The sequence below is a fragment of the Mycteria americana genome, chromosome 16 (assembly GCF_035582795.1).
Source record: "Mycteria americana isolate JAX WOST 10 ecotype Jacksonville Zoo and Gardens chromosome 16, USCA_MyAme_1.0, whole genome shotgun sequence".
Classification (NCBI taxonomy): Eukaryota; Metazoa; Chordata; class Aves; order Ciconiiformes; family Ciconiidae; genus Mycteria; species Mycteria americana.
In genome coordinates, this window is record NC_134380.1 from 13303585 (window position 1) to 13321386 (window position 17802).

The 17802-nt window shown below is 68.0% G+C and overlaps 1 protein-coding gene across 2 annotated transcripts in view; it reads left to right on the plus strand.

Moving 5' to 3' along the window:
* The first annotated feature begins 13752 nt into the window (after positions 1–13752).
* SLC38A10 (solute carrier family 38 member 10) overlaps positions 13753–17802 on the plus strand; it is a 38744-nt gene continuing 34694 nt past the window's right edge. For both annotated transcript variants that reach the window (XM_075518580.1, XM_075518581.1), the window contains exons 1-2: positions 13753–14015; positions 15370–15487. In XM_075518580.1, coding sequence (XP_075374695.1) covers positions 13914–14015; positions 15370–15487 — 220 coding nt within the window. In that variant the 5' untranslated portion in view covers positions 13753–13913. The remainder of the gene's footprint in view (positions 14016–15369; positions 15488–17802) is intronic.

Genomic DNA, 17802 nt, shown 5'->3' on the forward strand with positions numbered 1-17802 from the left:
GTGGGTGGAAAAGGGGGGGGGGTGGAAAAGAAAAGGGGGGGGGGTGGGGGGGGGACCCCGCCGCGCCTCCCCGCTCACGCCGCGCACTCCGCCGGGCGACGCGCCCCGCATGCTAATAAGCGCGTGCCCCGCGCGCGCGCCCCCTGATTGGCCGCCGCGCGGCGCTCGCGCCCCGCCGGCTTACAATCCCCTCCCCTCGCTTACTCCTTTCCCCCCCCCCTCCCCTCCCCTCCCCACTCCTCCCTCTCCTCCCCGCCTCCAGCGAGCCCTCCCCCAATAGGCTGGCGCCCCGCCAGGCGGCCTGCCAATCAGGGCGCGGCGGGGCGGGGGGGGGGGGGGGGGGTTGCGATGCCGAGCGGCGGGCGCTTAATTCAAGCCCGGCGGATGAATGGGAGGGGAGGGAGGAGGGCGCATGCGCTGTTCGGCGCAGTGAAGGGGGGGGGGGGTTGCGTTGCAGCGGGGGTTGCATTGCACCCCCGTGCAATGCAACCCCCGCTGCAACGCAACCCCCCCCCCAGCTCTCTCCGCCCCCGGGTACTGATTGGCTGGCCGCCCGCCAGCCCGCTGTCAATCACGCAGTGTAAACAAGCCGCTGATTGGCCGGCCCCTGCGAACAGCGATGACGGGCCCCGCGCGCGGTTTCAAGGCGGCCCCCGGAGGAGGAGGGGGGGGGAGGGAGGGGGAAGGGGGGGGGAAGGGAACCGGGGGGGGGGGGGGACGGTTTCTAGGCTCCCCCCACCCCCCCCCCGGGTGGACCCCGAGGCCCGGGAGCGACGCGGGGGAGATCAAAGGCGGCGGCGAGAGGGGAACGGGCCGGAGTCACTCACCGGCTCCGCCGCGTTGCCGGCAGGTCTGCGGGGGGGGGGGGCGGGGAGGGCTGGGGGGGTGTGCAATGCTGGGGGGGGTGTGTGTGCAATGGGGGGGCTGTGTGTGCAATGCTAAGGGGGGGTGCAATGCTGGGGGGGGGGTGTGTGCAATGGGGGGGCTGTGTGTGCAATGCTAAGGGGGGGTGCAATGCTGGGGGGCTGTGTGTGCAATGTTGGGGGGGTGTGTGTGCAATGCTGGGGGGTGTGCAATGCTGGGGGGCTGTGTGTGCAGTGGGGGGGCTGTGTGTGCAATGCTAAGGGGGGGTGCAATGCTGGGGGGGCTGTGTGTGCAATGTTGGGGGGGTGTGCAATGCTGAGGGGGGGTGTGTGCAATGCTGGGGGGGGTGTGCAATGAGGGGGCTGTGTGTGCAATGTTGGGGCGCTGTGTGTGCAATGGGGGGGCTGTGCAATGCTGGGGGGCTGTGTGTGCAATGCTAAGGGGGGTGTGCAATGCTGGGGGGCTGTGTGTGCAGTGGGGGGGCTGTGTGTGCAATGCTGGGGGGTGTGCAATGCTGGGGGGCTGTGTGTGCAATGTTGGGGGGGGTGTGCAATGCTGGGGGGCTGTGTGTGCAATGTTGGGGGTGTGTACAATGTTGGGGGGGGTGTGCAGTGCTGGGGGGCTGTGTGTGCAATGTTGGGGGTGTGTACAATGTTGGGGGGGGTGTGCAATGCTGGGGGGCTGTGTGTGCAATGTTGGGGGGGTGTGCAATGTTGGGGGGGGTGTGCAATGCTGGGGGGCTGTGTGTGCAATGGGGGAGCTGTGTGTGCAATGGGGGGGGCTATGCGTGCAATGAGGGGGGGCTGTGCGATGCGGAGGGGGTGCAATGTTGGGGGGTCATGCGGTGCAAGGTGAGGGGGGGTGCTGCGTTGGAGGGGGGATGTGCAATGCTGGGGGCCATGCGGTGCAAGGTGGTGGTGGGGGTGCAATGTTGGGGGGCTGTGCGGTGGGGGGAGGGTGTGCAGTGCTGGGGGGGGGTCATGTGGTGCAAGGTGGGGGGGGGGGCAGTGCAATTATTAAGGGGCCGCGGGGCGCAGGGTGAGGGGAGCCGGGGCCGGGTGCATCCCCGGGGCCGTGCAACGGGAAGGGCGGCGAGCAGGCGGCGGGGAGGCTGCGGCCGGTACCGGGAGCGGCAGCGCCTGCGACCGCGGGTCCCCGTCAGGGCAGTGCGGGGTTTGGGTTTTTTTTTTTTTATTGAAATAAAAAGACGTAATTGATTGAAAATGCTCAAATAAATCCAAATAACTTGTAAAAGCTATTAGATTACAACAGAGCTATTCATTACGCCGGGACGACAATCGAGTTAGGAGGGCGAGCAGCCGGGGGACACGGCACAGCCCGTGGGGACCCTCCGGCACCGCAGCCGCACCGCGCCCCGGCACCGCACGGACAGACCTGCGCACACCCGGACGCACGGACACGGCACGCGGCTCAGCGCTCACGCACCCCCGGCGACGGGGCACAAGGACAGACCGCGGGGACAGCCGGACAGACTGCGGGGACAGCCGGCTGCACCGCAGGGCCCAGCCCTGGCACACGCGCTGGTGCCGCGGGGATGTGCAGCCGCAGCAAGGAGCGATGCGCAGGGACACGCGGACAGACGGACAGAGGGACACGGGATCACGCCGTGAGCACGGACTTCACGCGCACGGAGGCGGCGCGCACCCAGCCTCCTCCACGGCGGCGGTGCAAAGGCCGCGGTGCCGGCAGGCACCAGCGCAGTGCCGGCAGCGCTGCCCGGGGTGAGCACCGCGGTGCCGCGGGCCCGTCGCTGCGGCGGGGATTTCTCCTCCGCCCGGGTGGGGAGCGGGGTGCGGGCCGTGCTGCGGGAGGGGGGACGTGCCGGGACCCTCCGGGGACAGCCCCTCGCTGTCCTGCCGCCCCGGCACACCCCCTCCCTGCATGGGGCCCCCCCAAAAAGCTCTTTTTCTTCCCCGATTGTTTTCCCCGTGGTGTTTCAAAGCAGCTGCCGGAGCGGAGCACCCCGGCCGGCACGGGCTGAGCTCCGCGGCCGGATCCAGGACCCCCCCTCTCCCGGGGAAACCTGCCGCAGGGAGCAGGGCTGGCCGCATCCTGACCGCCCGGGGAGCATCCCCCCGTGGATGTGCCCAGCGGCGCGGAGCCGCAGCCTGCCGTCACCCCCCCGCTCTGGGAAACCGCTCAAACGTCCCCGGTGGATCCCTCTCCATCTGGGAAAGGCCGGGACAGGGCTCCGGCCCGATAAGTAACGTTACGGATTAACCCAGCGCGTGGAATCATCGCCCAGCCGGGAGCGTGCGATGCGGATCCCGGCGTTGGGGTAACGGCATGACGGGTGCCGGCAGCGCGGTGGGTTGGGGCCGGCGCATTGTTCGGCCGCTGGTGGTCGGGGAGCGCTCGGAAACAGTTGCTTGACTGCAAAAAAAAAAAAAAACCCACAAAAAAATCCTAAAAAAAGCAGCTGTGAGGCTCTTCCTTCCCCGAGTGAGCGCCGGGTGGGAGTGGGAGTGGGAAGGGGCCGGGAAGCCCCGCGGTGCCGGGTGGGAAGGGGCTGAGCCGGGGCTTGTGGAGCTGGGAGATGTGCGAGCCCCGAGCCTGCATCCCTGGGTGCAGTGGGCAGAGCCCCCCCGTGGGCAGATTCCCCCCCCCTCCGTGGGCAGACACCCCCCCCCCATGAGTATACGTTCCCTGTGAGCAGATTCCCAGTGGTATACGTCCCGCGTGGGCAGACCCCCCCCCGTGGGCAGCCTCCCGCATGGGGCAGACCCCCCCAGTGGGTAGGCAGACCCTCCCCCGTGGGTATACATCCCCCGTGGGCAGACCCCCTTCTGTGGACAGCCCCCCCCCCCGTGGACAGCCCCCCTCATGGGCAGATTCCCTGTGGGCAGACCCCCCCCAGTGGGTAGGCAGACCCCACAGGTTCCCAGTGGGTACACATCCCCCGTGGGCAGCCCCCCCTCTGTGGGCAACCCCCTGCATGGGCAGATTCCCTGTGGGCAGATCCCCCCCCCAGTGGGTAGGCAGACCCCCCCGTGGGTATACACCCCCCGTGGGCAGACCCCCTTCCGTGGACAGCCCCCCCCGTGGACAGCCCCCCGCATGGGCAGATTCCCTGTGGGCAGACCCCCCCCCCCCGTGGGTATACACCCCCCGTGGGCAGATTCCCAGTGGGTACACATCCCCTGTGGGCAGACTCCCCCCACATACCCCCCCCCCCCCCGTGGGCCAATCCCCCATGGGTATACATCCCCCCCGTGGGTATACATCCCCCCGTGGGCAGCCCCCCCCCCCCCCCGTGGGCAGCCCACCCGTGGGCTCCCCCAGCGAGGTTGCTCAACGAAGCGAGCCCAGACGAGTGCAATTAAAGGCAGTTTAATGACAGCCCCCCCACGCAAGACTCACCCTCCTCGCCCCCCCACGGGCCCCGTAGCCGCTTTTGTCCCACGCCCGGGGCCACCCCACCGGGACGGGAGACAATGGGCGGCGGAAGGGGCCCGGTCCGCGGAGCCCCGGGACGGGGCTCCGCGGACCGGGCCCCTTCCGCCGCCCATTGCCGGAGCCGGCCCGAGCTCCCCGCTCCTTTCCGGGGTGTCGGTGCACGCACGCACGGGGCCGAGCCATTGCAGAGCACCCTGAGCACCCTTGGGTGGGCAGGAGAGGAAGGCGTGCGGTGGCAGAGGCAGGGGCTGCGGACATGGCCCTACAGGGGGTTGGGGGGGGGGGGGTGTAGGGGTCTTCCTTTGGCATATTTGGGGGTGCAGCGAAGAGGCTGCGACCTGCGTGCCGGCACCCCGACACGGCAGGGTCCCCAGATCTTCTCCCTGCCCGGCCGGAGCCGCTCACCCAGAAGCGGGCACCTACCCCGGATTTTTCGGTGCTTCGTCCTGCCGGGAGTTGCCGAACCCCCTCGGAAAGGAGAGGAGGCTGGAGGGTCCCCTGCCAGCCCCGGGCCGGGGCTGGAGTAACCCCCCGCTCTCCCCGGCACCCCCACGGCGGGACCCCCCTGCATTGCCCATCCCCAAGGCTCCGCGGCGCGGCACGGCACGGCGTGGCACGACGCGGGCGCCTCGGCCTCCTGGCGCTTGGGGCAGGCGGATTTCCAGCCGGCCGCCGGTTTGCCGGCGTGTTGCAAGGCTTGTCTGCGACCAAGGGTCGTGTTTGCAAGCGCGGAGGGAAGAGGCAGCTCAGCGCTTGCCGCGTCACCTCTGCTCCCAGCCTGGGGACGTCGTCCCCCTGCTCCGGGGAGGCTTCTGCGGGTGGGGGGCGGCGGGGGACGCGGAGCCCCCGTGCTCTGGGGTCCCAAGGAAAAAGGAAGGAACTTAACTCCCATTAACTGTCCCATTGTATCGGCCGTGGTAATAATCGGGTTTGCTAATGCAATTGCTGCTGCGATGCGAAAATCCTACTGGAAAATGTATTAGAGCAATTATCCGCCTCACTCCGCAGCCGGGTGTAGCATTAATATTCAATTTTGATGTGGAAGTCCTATTATGTTAATGACTTCGGTGACAAAAGTCGTTAATGTAAGACTTTTCCTTTATGGCACGGCATTAGCTGGGGTGAATACCACCGCGACACCGGTGCGCCTGGCGGGATCGAACGGCGCACACCGCGAGGGCGGCAGGCCCGGGCTGCGGTGCCGCGGTGCCGCGGGGGGAGCCGGGCTGGGCCCGCTCCCCCGGCTCCGCACGGGCCCTCGCGCCTCGGGCTGAGCAGCGCTTGGTGCTGCCAGTGCAGGGGACGGCCGGTGCACGGGGCCACGCAGGAGGGCCGTGCCGGGGGCACGGCAGCAGCGGGGGCACGGCAGCAGCGGGGTGTGCCGGGGCCCCGAGGAGGGCGCGGGGCGGATTAGCCGCGCTGCAGCGCATCCGGCAGCGGCACTCCCTCTGCCGCAGATGCCCTCCTTTGTTCTCTCCCCGAGCCAGGGGAGATGCACCGGTGCTTCCCCGCCTGCCGGAGAGCGCGGCGGTGCTGGCCCGGAGATCGCCGGCATCCCTGCCTCCCCCGGTGACACCGGGGCTGCCCTCCTGCCTGGCTGCTGCGGTGCTGCTGCCCACGGTTTGGGCAGCATCATAGGCAGGCCTGGACGGATGGACGGACAGCTTGTCCTCGGGCTCTGGTGGAGATGTGCGGGCAGCCGGCCCCGGAGCTGGAGGCTGGTGGGGGGGGGACACGGGGAGGGGGACGAGAAGCGCAGCCTGAGCCCGGCAAACCCGGTGGTGGGGACAGCACCTCTCGCTCCAGCCATCACCGGCCGCCGCCATGGCTCCCGGACGGGAACGGCAGCGCCGTGGCCAGCGCGAGGCTGAGCCCCCGCCGTGACAAACAGCGTCCTGGAGCGCTGGAGGGGATTGGAACCGTCGAACATGGGACCCGGGACTGCCTGTGATGGTAAAAATGACCGTGACCTTCACCTTTCCAGCAAAGGGCTCGTCTCAAGCAGCCGTGCTCACCGCCGCCAGCCTGGGAGTGACTTAATGCACCGGCTTTGCCGGGAGCGCGGCCCAGCAGCGGGCGGCCCTACGGCACGGGCATGCGGCCGGCCTGGCGCTGGGGCCGGGTGGGAAGCAGGAAATTTCTCATGGCCGAGGACGGGCCGGCGGTTCCCGGACACAACCCAGGCACGGGCTGGGATTTCCGGGTGGCCCTTTCCGGGCCCCTCGGGAGGCTCCCACCCAGCGCAGCCACCGCGGCCGCTCCCTGCTCCCCTCCGGGCGGTGGGTGCTCGGAGGGGGTGCCCCGTCCTGCCGGCACGCTCCCCCGTGCTGCAAGTCCCGGCCCTGGGGGTCCACGCGCGGTGCAGCTCCGGCTGCACCGGGGGGCCGCAGGCGGTTGGGTTTCGCTGCCCAGACCCCCCCCCCCCCCCGACACGACGCCCCTGTGGACCCAGCCACAGCGGGTGAGTGGGGTGCAGGCGCCCGAGCACGGCGCAGCCCCCACGCCGCCTCTGCTGCCGTGTCTGCTCAGGGCCTGCCCCGACCCGCAACAGCCCCGGGACGGAGCCCGAGGGACCCGGCGGGGCCGGGGCCGCTCCTCACCGCGGCCCCCCGGGCACCGCGGGGTCTGCCGGGGCGGGAAGGTGCAGAGCCGGTGCCAGCACACGGGGTCCGGCATTGAGAGTGCAAGGCCGGGCACGGCTCCTGGGGGCCGCCGGGGAGGCGGCACCCTCCCGGGGACACCGCCGGGTGCCGGGGGTGCCCAGAGCCCCGTGCCCCGGGGACAGACCGGCAGGGCCGGGCAGGACCCCGCCGGCAGCGCAGCCCAGCGGGGTGGGAGCACGGTGCAGGGCCCGGGGGTGCGGGGCCCGGGGGTGCGGTGGGCGGGGCGCCGCGGCCCATCCCCCCCCGTAGGGAGCGGCTCGGGGCGGGGGGGCTGGGTGTCCCCGGGGGGGGCTGGGTGTCCCCGGGGCGGGCACGCCAGCAGGCGGAGGGAGCGGCGGGGCCGGGGCCGGACCCGGCACGTCCCGGGGCTGCCCGGTGCCCCCGGGCACGGCGGCGGCGGCGGCTCCGCGCGCACGTGGCCGGGCCGGGCCCTACGCAGCCGCCCCGCCCCTCCCCCCGCGCGCCCATTGGCCCGCCCCTCCCCCTCCCGCGCGCCCATTGGCCCCGGCGCCCTCCACAAACAAAGGCCGGCGCCCGCGGGGGGCCCGGCGCGCCGTCCTGATTGGCTGGGCCGCGGCGAGGGGGCGGGACGAAGGGGGGCGGGATGGACCCTGGCGGGCTCCGCCCTCCGAGCCGCGCTGGCTGCCTTATAAGGGGCGGGGCGGAGCGCGCCCATTCATGCGCGTGGGGGGAGAGGCGGTCCCAGCGCGTGGCTCCGCCCACGCTCGCGGCGCGCGCTCCCGCGGGGCGGGGCCCCGTCCCGCGGCCCGGCCCGGCCCGGCGAGGCTCGGCGCCTGTGGTGCGCGTGGGTACGCGCGGGGGGGGAGCGTGCGCGGGTGGGACGGGCGCGCGCCGTGGCCCGTGTGCTGCGTGTCCCGCGTGTGCGTGGCTGCGTGTCCGCGCGCGGAGCCCCTGTGCAGCCCCCGCGGGTGTGCACGCACCCATTCCACACACCCCCCCCCCCCCGGGGCTGCGGACCTGCGTGCACACGCGCGGACCTGCGTGCACACGCACGCCCCTGCGTGCGTTGCAGAAACACGCGTGTGCGGCTGTGCCTCCCGTGCACGCCCACGCGTGTGTTGTGCTGGGGGCGGCGCCGGGGCCGGCCTGCATTGCCGCAGCCCGCGGGGGTCAGCCGGCCCGGGCGGCACCCGCTTCCCCGCCGCCTGGGGACACCGGCCCCACGGCCGGCACCGGCTGCGGGGCCCCACGGCTCCTGCGCCGGGACACGGGGGTGACGCGGGGGGGGGGGGGGGGGGGGGCCGCCACGGCCGCTCGCCTCCCCCCGGGCCGGTCTGTGGGGTTTCACCCCCGCCGCTTCCCGCCTGGATAAATGGCCCGGGGGAAGCGGGTCCCTCTCCTCCGTTTTCCGAACAGCGACCGTAAATTTCTTTACGTTCCCCTCCGCAGGTGCTGCCTGGCGCGCGGCGGCCTCCAGCCTGCGCCGGCGATACGGATTGAACTTTAGTCTCCGAGCAATTAAGGTGCCTGAAACTGCACTTCATTAATGGTTGTTATGCAATAAAACCGATAAAACTGCCCTTATTTGCAATATAAAAACGCAATTTGTTTTAATTTATGTTTTTAAATACTTGCCGGGTTGTTCCCGGCCTCTGCCAGGCATCTGTCATCGGGGCCGGCCGCGGCGGGGAGCGGAGCGGCCCTGGGCTGCTCGGCGGTGGGTGCCGGTCCCCCAGGGAGGGGGGGAGCCGGGTGCTGACCCTCAGGTGCACCCACCTCTGGGCTGTGGCGTGGGTGGGCTCTGCCCTGGCAGCCTGGGAAGGGGGTTCCCATTCCTCCAGCCCCCAGGACCCTGAGCTGGGGTCCCCCACCCTGCCGTGCCCCTCGCTGTGCCCCCCCCTCGCCCCAGGGAAGCTGCCTGGCAGGGAAGGGAGGGCAGGGATGATCCCGGCAGGCTCGGGGGTCCTGGGGAAGAGCTGCCCTGTGCCGTGGGTGGTTCACGCGAGCCCCACGGCACGCTGCGGCACAGAGCCCCCTGATCCGGCGCTGCCGCCGAGGCGAATTCTTGTAGAGGTGACTACCGGCCGTGAGCAAGGAAGGGTCGGTGGGACGGCGGGGCAGGGGTGGGAGCTCCGGCGCCTGCATCCCACCAGGCAGAGACGAAGCCGGCTCTTTTCCTGGGACGACATCACCCGTGAGAATTGCAAAATCTGCCTCTGCAGGGCTCTGCTCAGGCAGGCGCGTGCGTGCAAGCGTACCTGTGCACGTGCGTACACATACAAGCACACGTGTGCACACGCGTGGAGGTGCGTGCACCCCTGCGGAGCAGCATCAGACAAAGCAGCGGCCCCTGCCCAGCCCCGGCTGCTGCCGGACCTCCCGGGGGGGCTCTGCGCGTTCATAAAACAGCGCGGGATCCCCAGCCGGCCCTAAGCCACCTCTTCTAATTACAGTAATTGCGGCTCCGGCAGCCCTCCGGGGCTGTTTATTCTCGGTGGCTCCAAATCCAGGCGGGAGGAATCTGGGCCATCGGGCAGGACTGGGAAGGGCTCTGGGCTGCCAGGGCTTCCCGGCAGCTCCCGCGGCGGAGACGCTGCCGCCAGCTCCGCTCCTTTCTCGTGCTAACAAAACAAACGGCGCCTTGCTTCGCCCTTTGCCGGCTCCCAGGAGCCGGCCGGAGCTGCAATGCCCCACGCCGTGCCAGGCTGAGCGGGGCTGGGGGTCCCTGGTGCAGCCCCGCTGTCCCTGTCCCCGTCCCGGTTGGCATCTCCTTGTGCCAGCGGCTGGCCGCGCTCCCGGGGCTGCAGGGTCTTCAACGTTTGCCAGGGAGTTTTGCGCTTGCTCTCGGCAGGTTTGCAGCGGGGAAACGGTCCCGGTGCTGCTGGGGAGGGTCTGGCCGTGGCCAGGACACGGACAGACGGCTGGACAGAGACCCCGGCTCACGCTGGAGGCTGGATTTGGCCCTGGGCTGTCCGTAACTGCCAAGCAGCTGAAGGCACCCGAGGAGCTGGAGAGAACCGTGGTCCCTCGGGACGGGCACGGACAAGCCCCGAGAGCAGCGGAGCAGGAGGAGGGGGTGGTGTCGGGTGGGGGGTGCCGCTGCCGGGGGGGATAAATAAATAAAATAACCCGAGGAGGAGGCAGCACCAAGCTCGCCACCGCCGGCGCAATATCGGGCGGTTATTGCGAGCAATAAATATATTTGCTGGCTCGCAGGGAGCGCTTTGGGCTGGCGGTAATTGCCCTTTGCAGTGGCTCCCGCCGGCGGCTGCAGGGTGCCGCCCCCGGTGCCACGGCCAGCTCCGCTTTCCTTCATTTTAGTCCGTATTTGTCTAATTATTCCAGCCCTTTCACAGCCCATCCCCTTTCCCGTTTGCTGAGCAGCGGCGTTGAGCCCCTGTTGATTTGGGGGGAAGGAGGTGGGTTGGCCGGGGCGGGGGCCCTTGTCTTGCCCCCAACACGGTGCACGGTGATGCTGGCGAAGGGGAGCGACGGGGGCTCGCCCCGGCTGAGCTGGCACCATGGGGGGGGATTGGGGCTCCCCAGGACCCTGCACACCACCAGGCTCCCGGCACCCGACTTGGGATGCCACCCCGGTGCCAGCCTGGGCATCCCGGTCGCGTCCCCCCAGTGCGGTGCGTGGTGCGGCTGGCGCCGTGTCCCCTTGGGGTGCGGGGAGCACCCCTACCCTACGGTGCTGCGAGGGGATGCCGGCGGCTGGGCACCGGGCCGCCGCAGGCACCTGCCGGAGGAACGGGCCATTTTTGGAAGGCATGCACGTGCCAACGGTGTTCCCGGGGACGGGAAGGGGGCAGGATGGAGACCACCCGGCACGGGCAGGGCCTGCCCCGGGGGGCTGCAGGCAGCACCCGCCCTGCGTTTGCCCTGGGAAGGGGCAGCTGCCTGTCCCTGCCTGCGGTGCCGTGGCAAGCGGCGGCCAGCCCACGGCGTGGGGCCGCGTGCGATCCATTTATTCAGTAGCCGGGAGCTGATGGGTTGCAGGCGAGCGGCCGCAGGTGGTTTGGATTGCAGCGGGGCTGGGGACACGGCGATTGGAAACACATTGTCCCGGCAGCACCGGCCGGCACCGCGCAGGGAGCCGGACGGCGCCCGAGCTGTCCCCAGCCTGTCCCAGTGACCCATGCCGGTGGCTTCGCTCGTGCCGGTGACCCCGTGTTGGTGCCGGCCGCGCCGGTGAGCGCCGGGGCAGAGGAGCTGGGGCCGCCGTGCCCCCCGCCGCACCATGCCCCTGAGCTGGCACTCGCTCACCCGTGCTGGTGACAGGGTCGGGGTCCGCAGGGGCGGCGGAGCGGGGGCTGCTCCCCTGGCATCCCCGTCCCACGGCGCGGGGGCTCGCGGCCGGCCGGCTATCGGCACTTGCCGGGGCTCTTGGCTGCCGGCGGCCGCTCGGCACACAGAGAAGCCACCTGAGCCCTTTTTTCTGCCAGTGCTGAGTTAGGGGCCGTGTAACGCTAATTGGATAAACATGATTTCCCCTCTAACTCGCTGCAGATGTCTCCTCCGCGTGGGAGCAAGGTGTTCTCCCTTCCCTTCCTGGCCTGGCCGGTGGCTGCCGCGGGCGCGTGCCGGCAGCTCTGCCCTTCCCGGTGGGTGCTCGGGCACCCGTGGGTGGGAGATGCCTGGCCCCAGCCCCACACCGGCCCCTGGCAGCAGGCAGGGGCCAGGGCAGGGCCGTGGGGTGCTCCCGGCCCCGTAGCGTGCACACGCGTGCAGGGACGGGCGTGCACGGGTTTGCACGCGTGTATGGGGGTGCCTGCACGCACGGGTGTGCGGGTGTTGGCGCAGACGCGCGGGTGTGCGTGTGCATTTGCACACGTGTGCGGGGTGAGCGCGCGCGTGCACCCCACTGCGTGCTGGCCCCCCTCGCGGGGATGGCCCCAGGGGTGACCCTGTGCCGGGGGCTGGGGCCGTGGCAGCTTTTGGGGGGGGACGTGTGGGCCTCGCTGCGTGTTCCTGGGGGCACAGGGGAATCCCCACGGCACACGGGGGGTTCCCCTCCCCTGCAGCCCCCCGTCCTGTGCCTGGGTACCGCATCCCGTGTTGGGGTACCACATCCCGTGTTGGGGTACTGCGTCCCATGTTGGGGTACCGCATCCCGTGTCGGGGTACCGCATCCCGTGTCCAGGTACCGCATCCCGTCTTGGGGTACCGCATCCCGTGTCGGGGTACCGCATCCCGTGTCCAGGTACCGCATCCCGTCTTGGGGTACCGCATCCCGTGTCGGGGTACCGCATCCCGTGTCCAGGTACCACATCCCATGTCGGGATACCGCATCCCGTGTCGGGGTACCGCATCCCATGTCCAGGTACCGCATCCCGTGTCGGGGTACCGCATCCCGTGTCCAGGTACTGCGCCCCATACCTGGGTACCACATCCCATGCCCGGGTGCTGCAGGCCACGACTGGGACTCCCCCAGACCAGGGCAGCAACAGCCCCGCGGGGACCCCCCCGTCCCACCCCAGGGACACGCAGGGACGCGGGCACAGCCCCGGCGCAGAAGGCAGAGGAACGCAGCCGGCGCTGCCGCTGCCGGCCCCCGAGCCCACACAGCACCTGGAGGGAATTAGGCAAGCGTGTTCACCTCCCTGCAAACCTTTTGTAGAGCAAATTCCTGCGGTTACCCATTGCAATTGCTGCAAATTATACAAGCGCCGTGTGTTTCGTTCCAACGGCAGCGTGCAGTCGGCGCGCGCCTTTCCGACCTGCCGCGGCGCGTGGCCCTGGGGGAGCCGTCCAGAGCCCCCCGCGTCCAGCTTTTTATTTTCTTTCTTTTTTTTTTTTTTTGTTTTCTCCTGCTGAGGGGATGGAGAGCAAGCGGGCAGGCGGGCAGGGCGGGGGGGGAGATGCCTGCGGCGGGCAGGGAGCCCCTGGACGCTGGGTGAGCGGCCACCGCGGCCGCGCGGGTGCCCGATGGAGCCTGGCACCCATGGCGCGTGGCCACGGCACGCGGCCCAGGGTGCAGCACCCACAGCTGGTTGTCTGCACACCGTGAGGCCCCTGGGGAGAGGAACCTTGGGGTGCTCGGACCCTCTGAGAACAGGCTGCCGGGGGGACCCCGCTGCGGACAGACAGACCCACGGCCACGCTGGAGTCGGGGACGCCTCCGGCCAGGACGGGGAGCAGAGCCGCTGCATGCGTTGCACGTGCACCCAGATGCGCACCCAGGGCTCTGCGCGCCCGGGCGGGCGCCACCGCTTTTGCCAGGGTTGCACGCGTTTACGGCGTGGCTCCCGCGGTGCTACCGCCTGGAGAGGTTTGGCGGGCGCCGGCGGGGGTTCGGCCGGGCAAACGCCCGTGAGAGCACGGCGTGGGCAAGGGGCCTCGGGCCTCCGCAGCGCCCGGGGCCGCGGCGTGCGGCAACGCGCTGCCGTGACGCCGCTGATCCCGCGGGATGCGTCCGCGCGCACGTGCGAGCAATGCAGGCGCGTGCACCCGCGCGTGTACGTGTGTGTGCGGGCACGTGCACGCACGTGCATGCCCCTGCGTGTGCGCGCGTGTGCGTGGATGTGCACGTGCGTGCGTGTGCGTGGATGCGCGTGCCTCCACACGCGTGCACGTGCATGCATCTGCACGGCTGTGCACGGGTGCACGCCCGTGCGTGTGTGCCCGTGTGTGCGCGCCTGCGTGCCCGCGTGTGTGCCCGGCTCCCGGGGGTGCCCCCCGCCTTGGGGACACCCCGCTTCCGCCCCCGCCCCGGCTCTCCCGGGAGCAGCGGGCACGGTCCTCCAGGGCGACAGGAGTAGCCCGCTCGGCGCCGCTCTAGCCCCGCCGCGTCTCGCTGCCCGGCCCCTCGACTTCCCGGAAGCGCCAGCGGAGCAGCGGAACCCGGAAGTGCCGCTGTGGCCGGTGCCGGGGCCGGCGGCGGGGGCGGGTCGGGGCGGGTCCGGTCCCGCCATGGCGGGCACGGGCGGCTGAGGAGTCAGCTGGGGGCTCGGGCGGCGGCTGCGAGCCAGACCCGGCGCCGCGGGGACGCCCCCGCCGCGGGCCATGGCGGCGGCAGCGGCGGGCTCCAACTGGGGCCTGATCATGAACGTGGTGAACAGCATCGTGGGGGTGAGCGTGCTCACCGTGCCCTTCTGCTTCCGGCAGGTGAGCGCTCCGCCGCCCCCCGGGCCGCCCTCCCCGCCGCCGGCCCCCCCCCCCCGCTGCTGGGGGCCCTTCTCCCGGGGCGGCGGGGCCGGCCGCTTGGGCCCCCTCGCCGCCGTCCCGGCAGAGGCTGGCGGGGCCGGGTCCCCGCGGGGGCCTGGCCGAACCGAGGGGGCCTGGCCGAACCGAGCGGGCGGGGAGGGGGGGTCCCGTCCGTGTCCCCGCCGCGCTGGGGCCGGGGAGAGGCGGCGGGAGGGTCGGGGGAGGCGGCGGGGCCCGGGGCTGGCTCCCCCCCGCGGGGTGCGGGGCCGGGAGCTGGGTCTGCCGGTCTGCGCTCCCGGCGGCTCGAAGCCCCGACGGGCTCCTTGGCTCGGTGTCCGCGGTGTCCGCGGCTGCCTGGCCTCGGGCGAGGGCCGGGGAGGGCACTCGGAGGCGGCATCTGCACCGCGGTGCGAATTTGGAGAGTGGTTCAGCGTTCTGTGGTGGTTGGTAGAGGATGGGCAGCGGAGGAAGCGCTGGAGACTGAGATCGGGCGTCTTTTGTACCAAACTACGTGTTTTTCTTTGTCGTGAGGTCTCCAAGTAATCGCTTCTGCCTTTTTTGTGAGTAGAAGGGAAAAAAATTTGAAGGATTAACCGCATGATAAACGCGGGTCGGCTCGGAGGCGTTTGCAAACCGGCTGTCGAGCCCTTGTGCTGAGCTGTGGCCCCGCTCCCCCTCTCCAGGAGCTGCCACCGTCCCTACGGCCACACCAGGTTTAAATACAGCAGGAAAAAGGGCAGCCGTGATTAAGATCTGGCATCGCTTCTGCCTGTTTAAAGTCATCTGCTTAAAAAGTGTCCAGGGGTTAACGTCCCCCACTGCAAACTCGTGAACCAGCGAGGCAGGACAGCGCTGGTAGCGAACGTGGTAATCAGTTTACGCTATCAAATAGTTCTTATTAAATAAGTTTACAACAGAGTTTGCACCTCGGGATTAGGAGCGGTCTGTCTTTGCTCCACGTGAACCCGCTGAGAGCTGCAGAGAGCACTGGGGGATGCACGGGGGGAGCCGTGGAAGTTCTGCTCCACAGATGGCTCCCAGTTCACTCTTCGGTGAGTGCAACTGGTGCAACTGGAAGCTGTGGGAAACAGGCGGCTGCTCCATGTCGTCCTTGGGCTGCGGAGAGAGTAAAATTGAGCTCGTACGTCATGTTTGTCCCGGCTGCTCTGAAGTTGAGGGAACTCTCTTAACAGGCAAAATGTGGCAGGAAATACGCAAGGGAGCCTAAAGGTGATAAGGGACGGCAATAAGGCTGTGCGGGACGACTGACTTTCCATCTTGCGCTTGTCTTTTCCCCCCTCTTCTCCCGTTTCAGTGTGGCATTGTCCTGGGAGCTCTGCTGCTGATTTTCTGTTCTTGGATGACTCATCAATCCTGCATGTTCCTGGTGAAATCGGCCAATCTCAGCAAGCGCAGGACCTACCCCGGCCTCGGTGAGAATTTTCAGCTCTAAGCCTTGGGGTTTTTTTAACTGCGGTTTTACTTTGACCTCTTAATTTACAACTTTCATACTGATATTGTTGGAATAGCAAATGGTTTCTTGATGTAGTTTTCAATTTGCATTTTTGTTCCTCTGTCAGTCTCTTCCTCCCTGCCCCATGTCCCCAGGGGAACACGAGGGTTTAATTCTGCTCTTGACAGTGAAGTTAATAGGCGCAGAATTGTTTTGACTCTGCGGGGCAGGGGAGGAGATGCAGCGCTGACTGATCAAAACCCAAGTTTTCGGGAGCTGGCGTAGCGGGTGTCTGGTGTAAATTACTGGTCTCGGCACGAAAGCCGCGAGCTTCCCCACCCAGTGTGCTGCCGAGGACATCGGGTTCTGCCAGCGGAGAGCCTGGCATGGAGCTCAGGCTGCCTGGATCCGAGCTGTGTGCGCGTTTATGGCAGAGCAGAGAGGAAACAGCGCGCAAGGTTCCAAGTGGCCAAGAAAATAAAAACATCTGCAAGATTCATGTGTGGGTTTTTGGCAGAGCTTGCCAGCCCTCTTCCTCGGAGCTCGTCGCCTCTGCGCTGGCGCCAGGGTTGGCCTCCGCCTGTGACCTCTCTTCTGATTCTGACCGACTTGGGGGGCAGAGGAGGTGGTCGAGTTCCAGTCCTCTCCGTTGGCATGTGAAACGACAAGAAAAGTAATCTTTTACTCGGTTTCCCTTATTTCTCTGGGGGAGGAGAGAGCTGGCTGGCATTGCCATTGGTAAAAGAGCTAAAGAAACGCACGGCTCGCTCACTGACCATGTCGTTGACAGATGGGTTTCCTCCATCCTCAGAGCGCCCGAGACGCTGCTGCCGGGCTGCACGTCTTGGCTTCTACCAAGTTCTATCTGCTAGAAAGGGAAAAGATCAAGAAGTTCTGTGGTCTCGGAGGTTGTGCCTGTGATGCTGGGGGGAAGGGGGAGCCCCCAGGTAGCGTCCGACTTGGCCCCGCTGCTCCTGGCCCAGCTGCCCGAGTTGCCTCTCCCTGCCCCCTTACAACACGTCTTTGTGTGCCGCTTCCCCGAAGTACAGAGAGTCCCCTCCACCTTGGAGCGTCTCCCAGGAAGAAGGGATCCTCCGCACTTTCTGAAGCCAAGGGGCTCGAATACACAGAGGGCCAGTAATGCTTCTAAACTTCCTGGCACGCAAACGCTGGCGCTGAAAGAAATGCCTCTGCCCTGGGAGAGGTGCCACCGGGAGGGACAGCCCTGAGAGGAAAGGCAGCGCTCCTATAATGCATCCTAATGGATCAAGGTTGAGCAGCTCCACACAGACAGCCTTTGTCACCGTGGGCTTGTGCCCTGGTACATCTGCGAGAGATCCTGGCAGCCCCTGCAGCTGATTCTGTGGGAGACTTTGGCAGTGCTGAAAGACGTAAGAAAGTTTTGCAAATTAACTTCAGTCAGCCAGTCCCTTCCGGAGGAACACTGAGAGCGATCCTTACAGCTACAAAAGAGCCAGGGTCGTAACAGGCTGCTATCTAGCCCAGACGTCTTCGCTCGGCAGTGCTCTGTGCCTGCAGGGGTTATTCAAAATATTTTGCTCTTCACCGCTCTTCTCCTGCACTGCGTGGAAGGGAAGGGCCTTAGGCAGATGTGTGGACAAGAAGGGAAGCGGGATGCAGTCCCCAGACAGACTTTGACCAGGAGATGAGTTAATGCCTCCCCTTACAGCTGCTGAAAGTGGCCTGGGTCTTTGCCGGCTACTTGTGCTGGGTACCGACCCCGTCAGCAGCACGCTGCACCCCGGGAGGCAGCTCGGCTCCGCTCCCTGCAGAGAAAAGTGCTGAAACACGGGTTGCCCGTTCTAGTAACCACACTTGGTTTAAAAGGGCTTCTCTAATTACTGAGCAGATTCAGCTCTGCTCAGCTTGTTAGGCTTCTAGAGGTCCCATTCCAAAGATGCTCGGCCGTCCAATTTATTTTAAAGTCATCATCTCCTTCCTCCTTGAGAAGATAAAGGATCCAGTTTTTCCAGTGTCCCCGCATCTGGCCTAACTTTGAAGGCTTGTTCTCGTTAGAACATCACTTCAGAACAGCCAAGGGGACTGATTGTTTCTCAGCATCTCTGGCCTCTGTTATCTGGAGGCACCCACCCTTCCGTGTGATGCAAAGGAGGAGCTGGCAGGAGCAGTGCAGCAGCGGCAGCCCTTCTGGAGCTTGGCTCCCTAATGACCCCATCTCCAGGAGGGATGTTTTCCTCTTGCTGGTTCCTCTCTCTCTCATCCCTGGCCCTTTGGCTGTGTGACTGAACCCCTCAAGGGCTGTTGCCTTTTCCC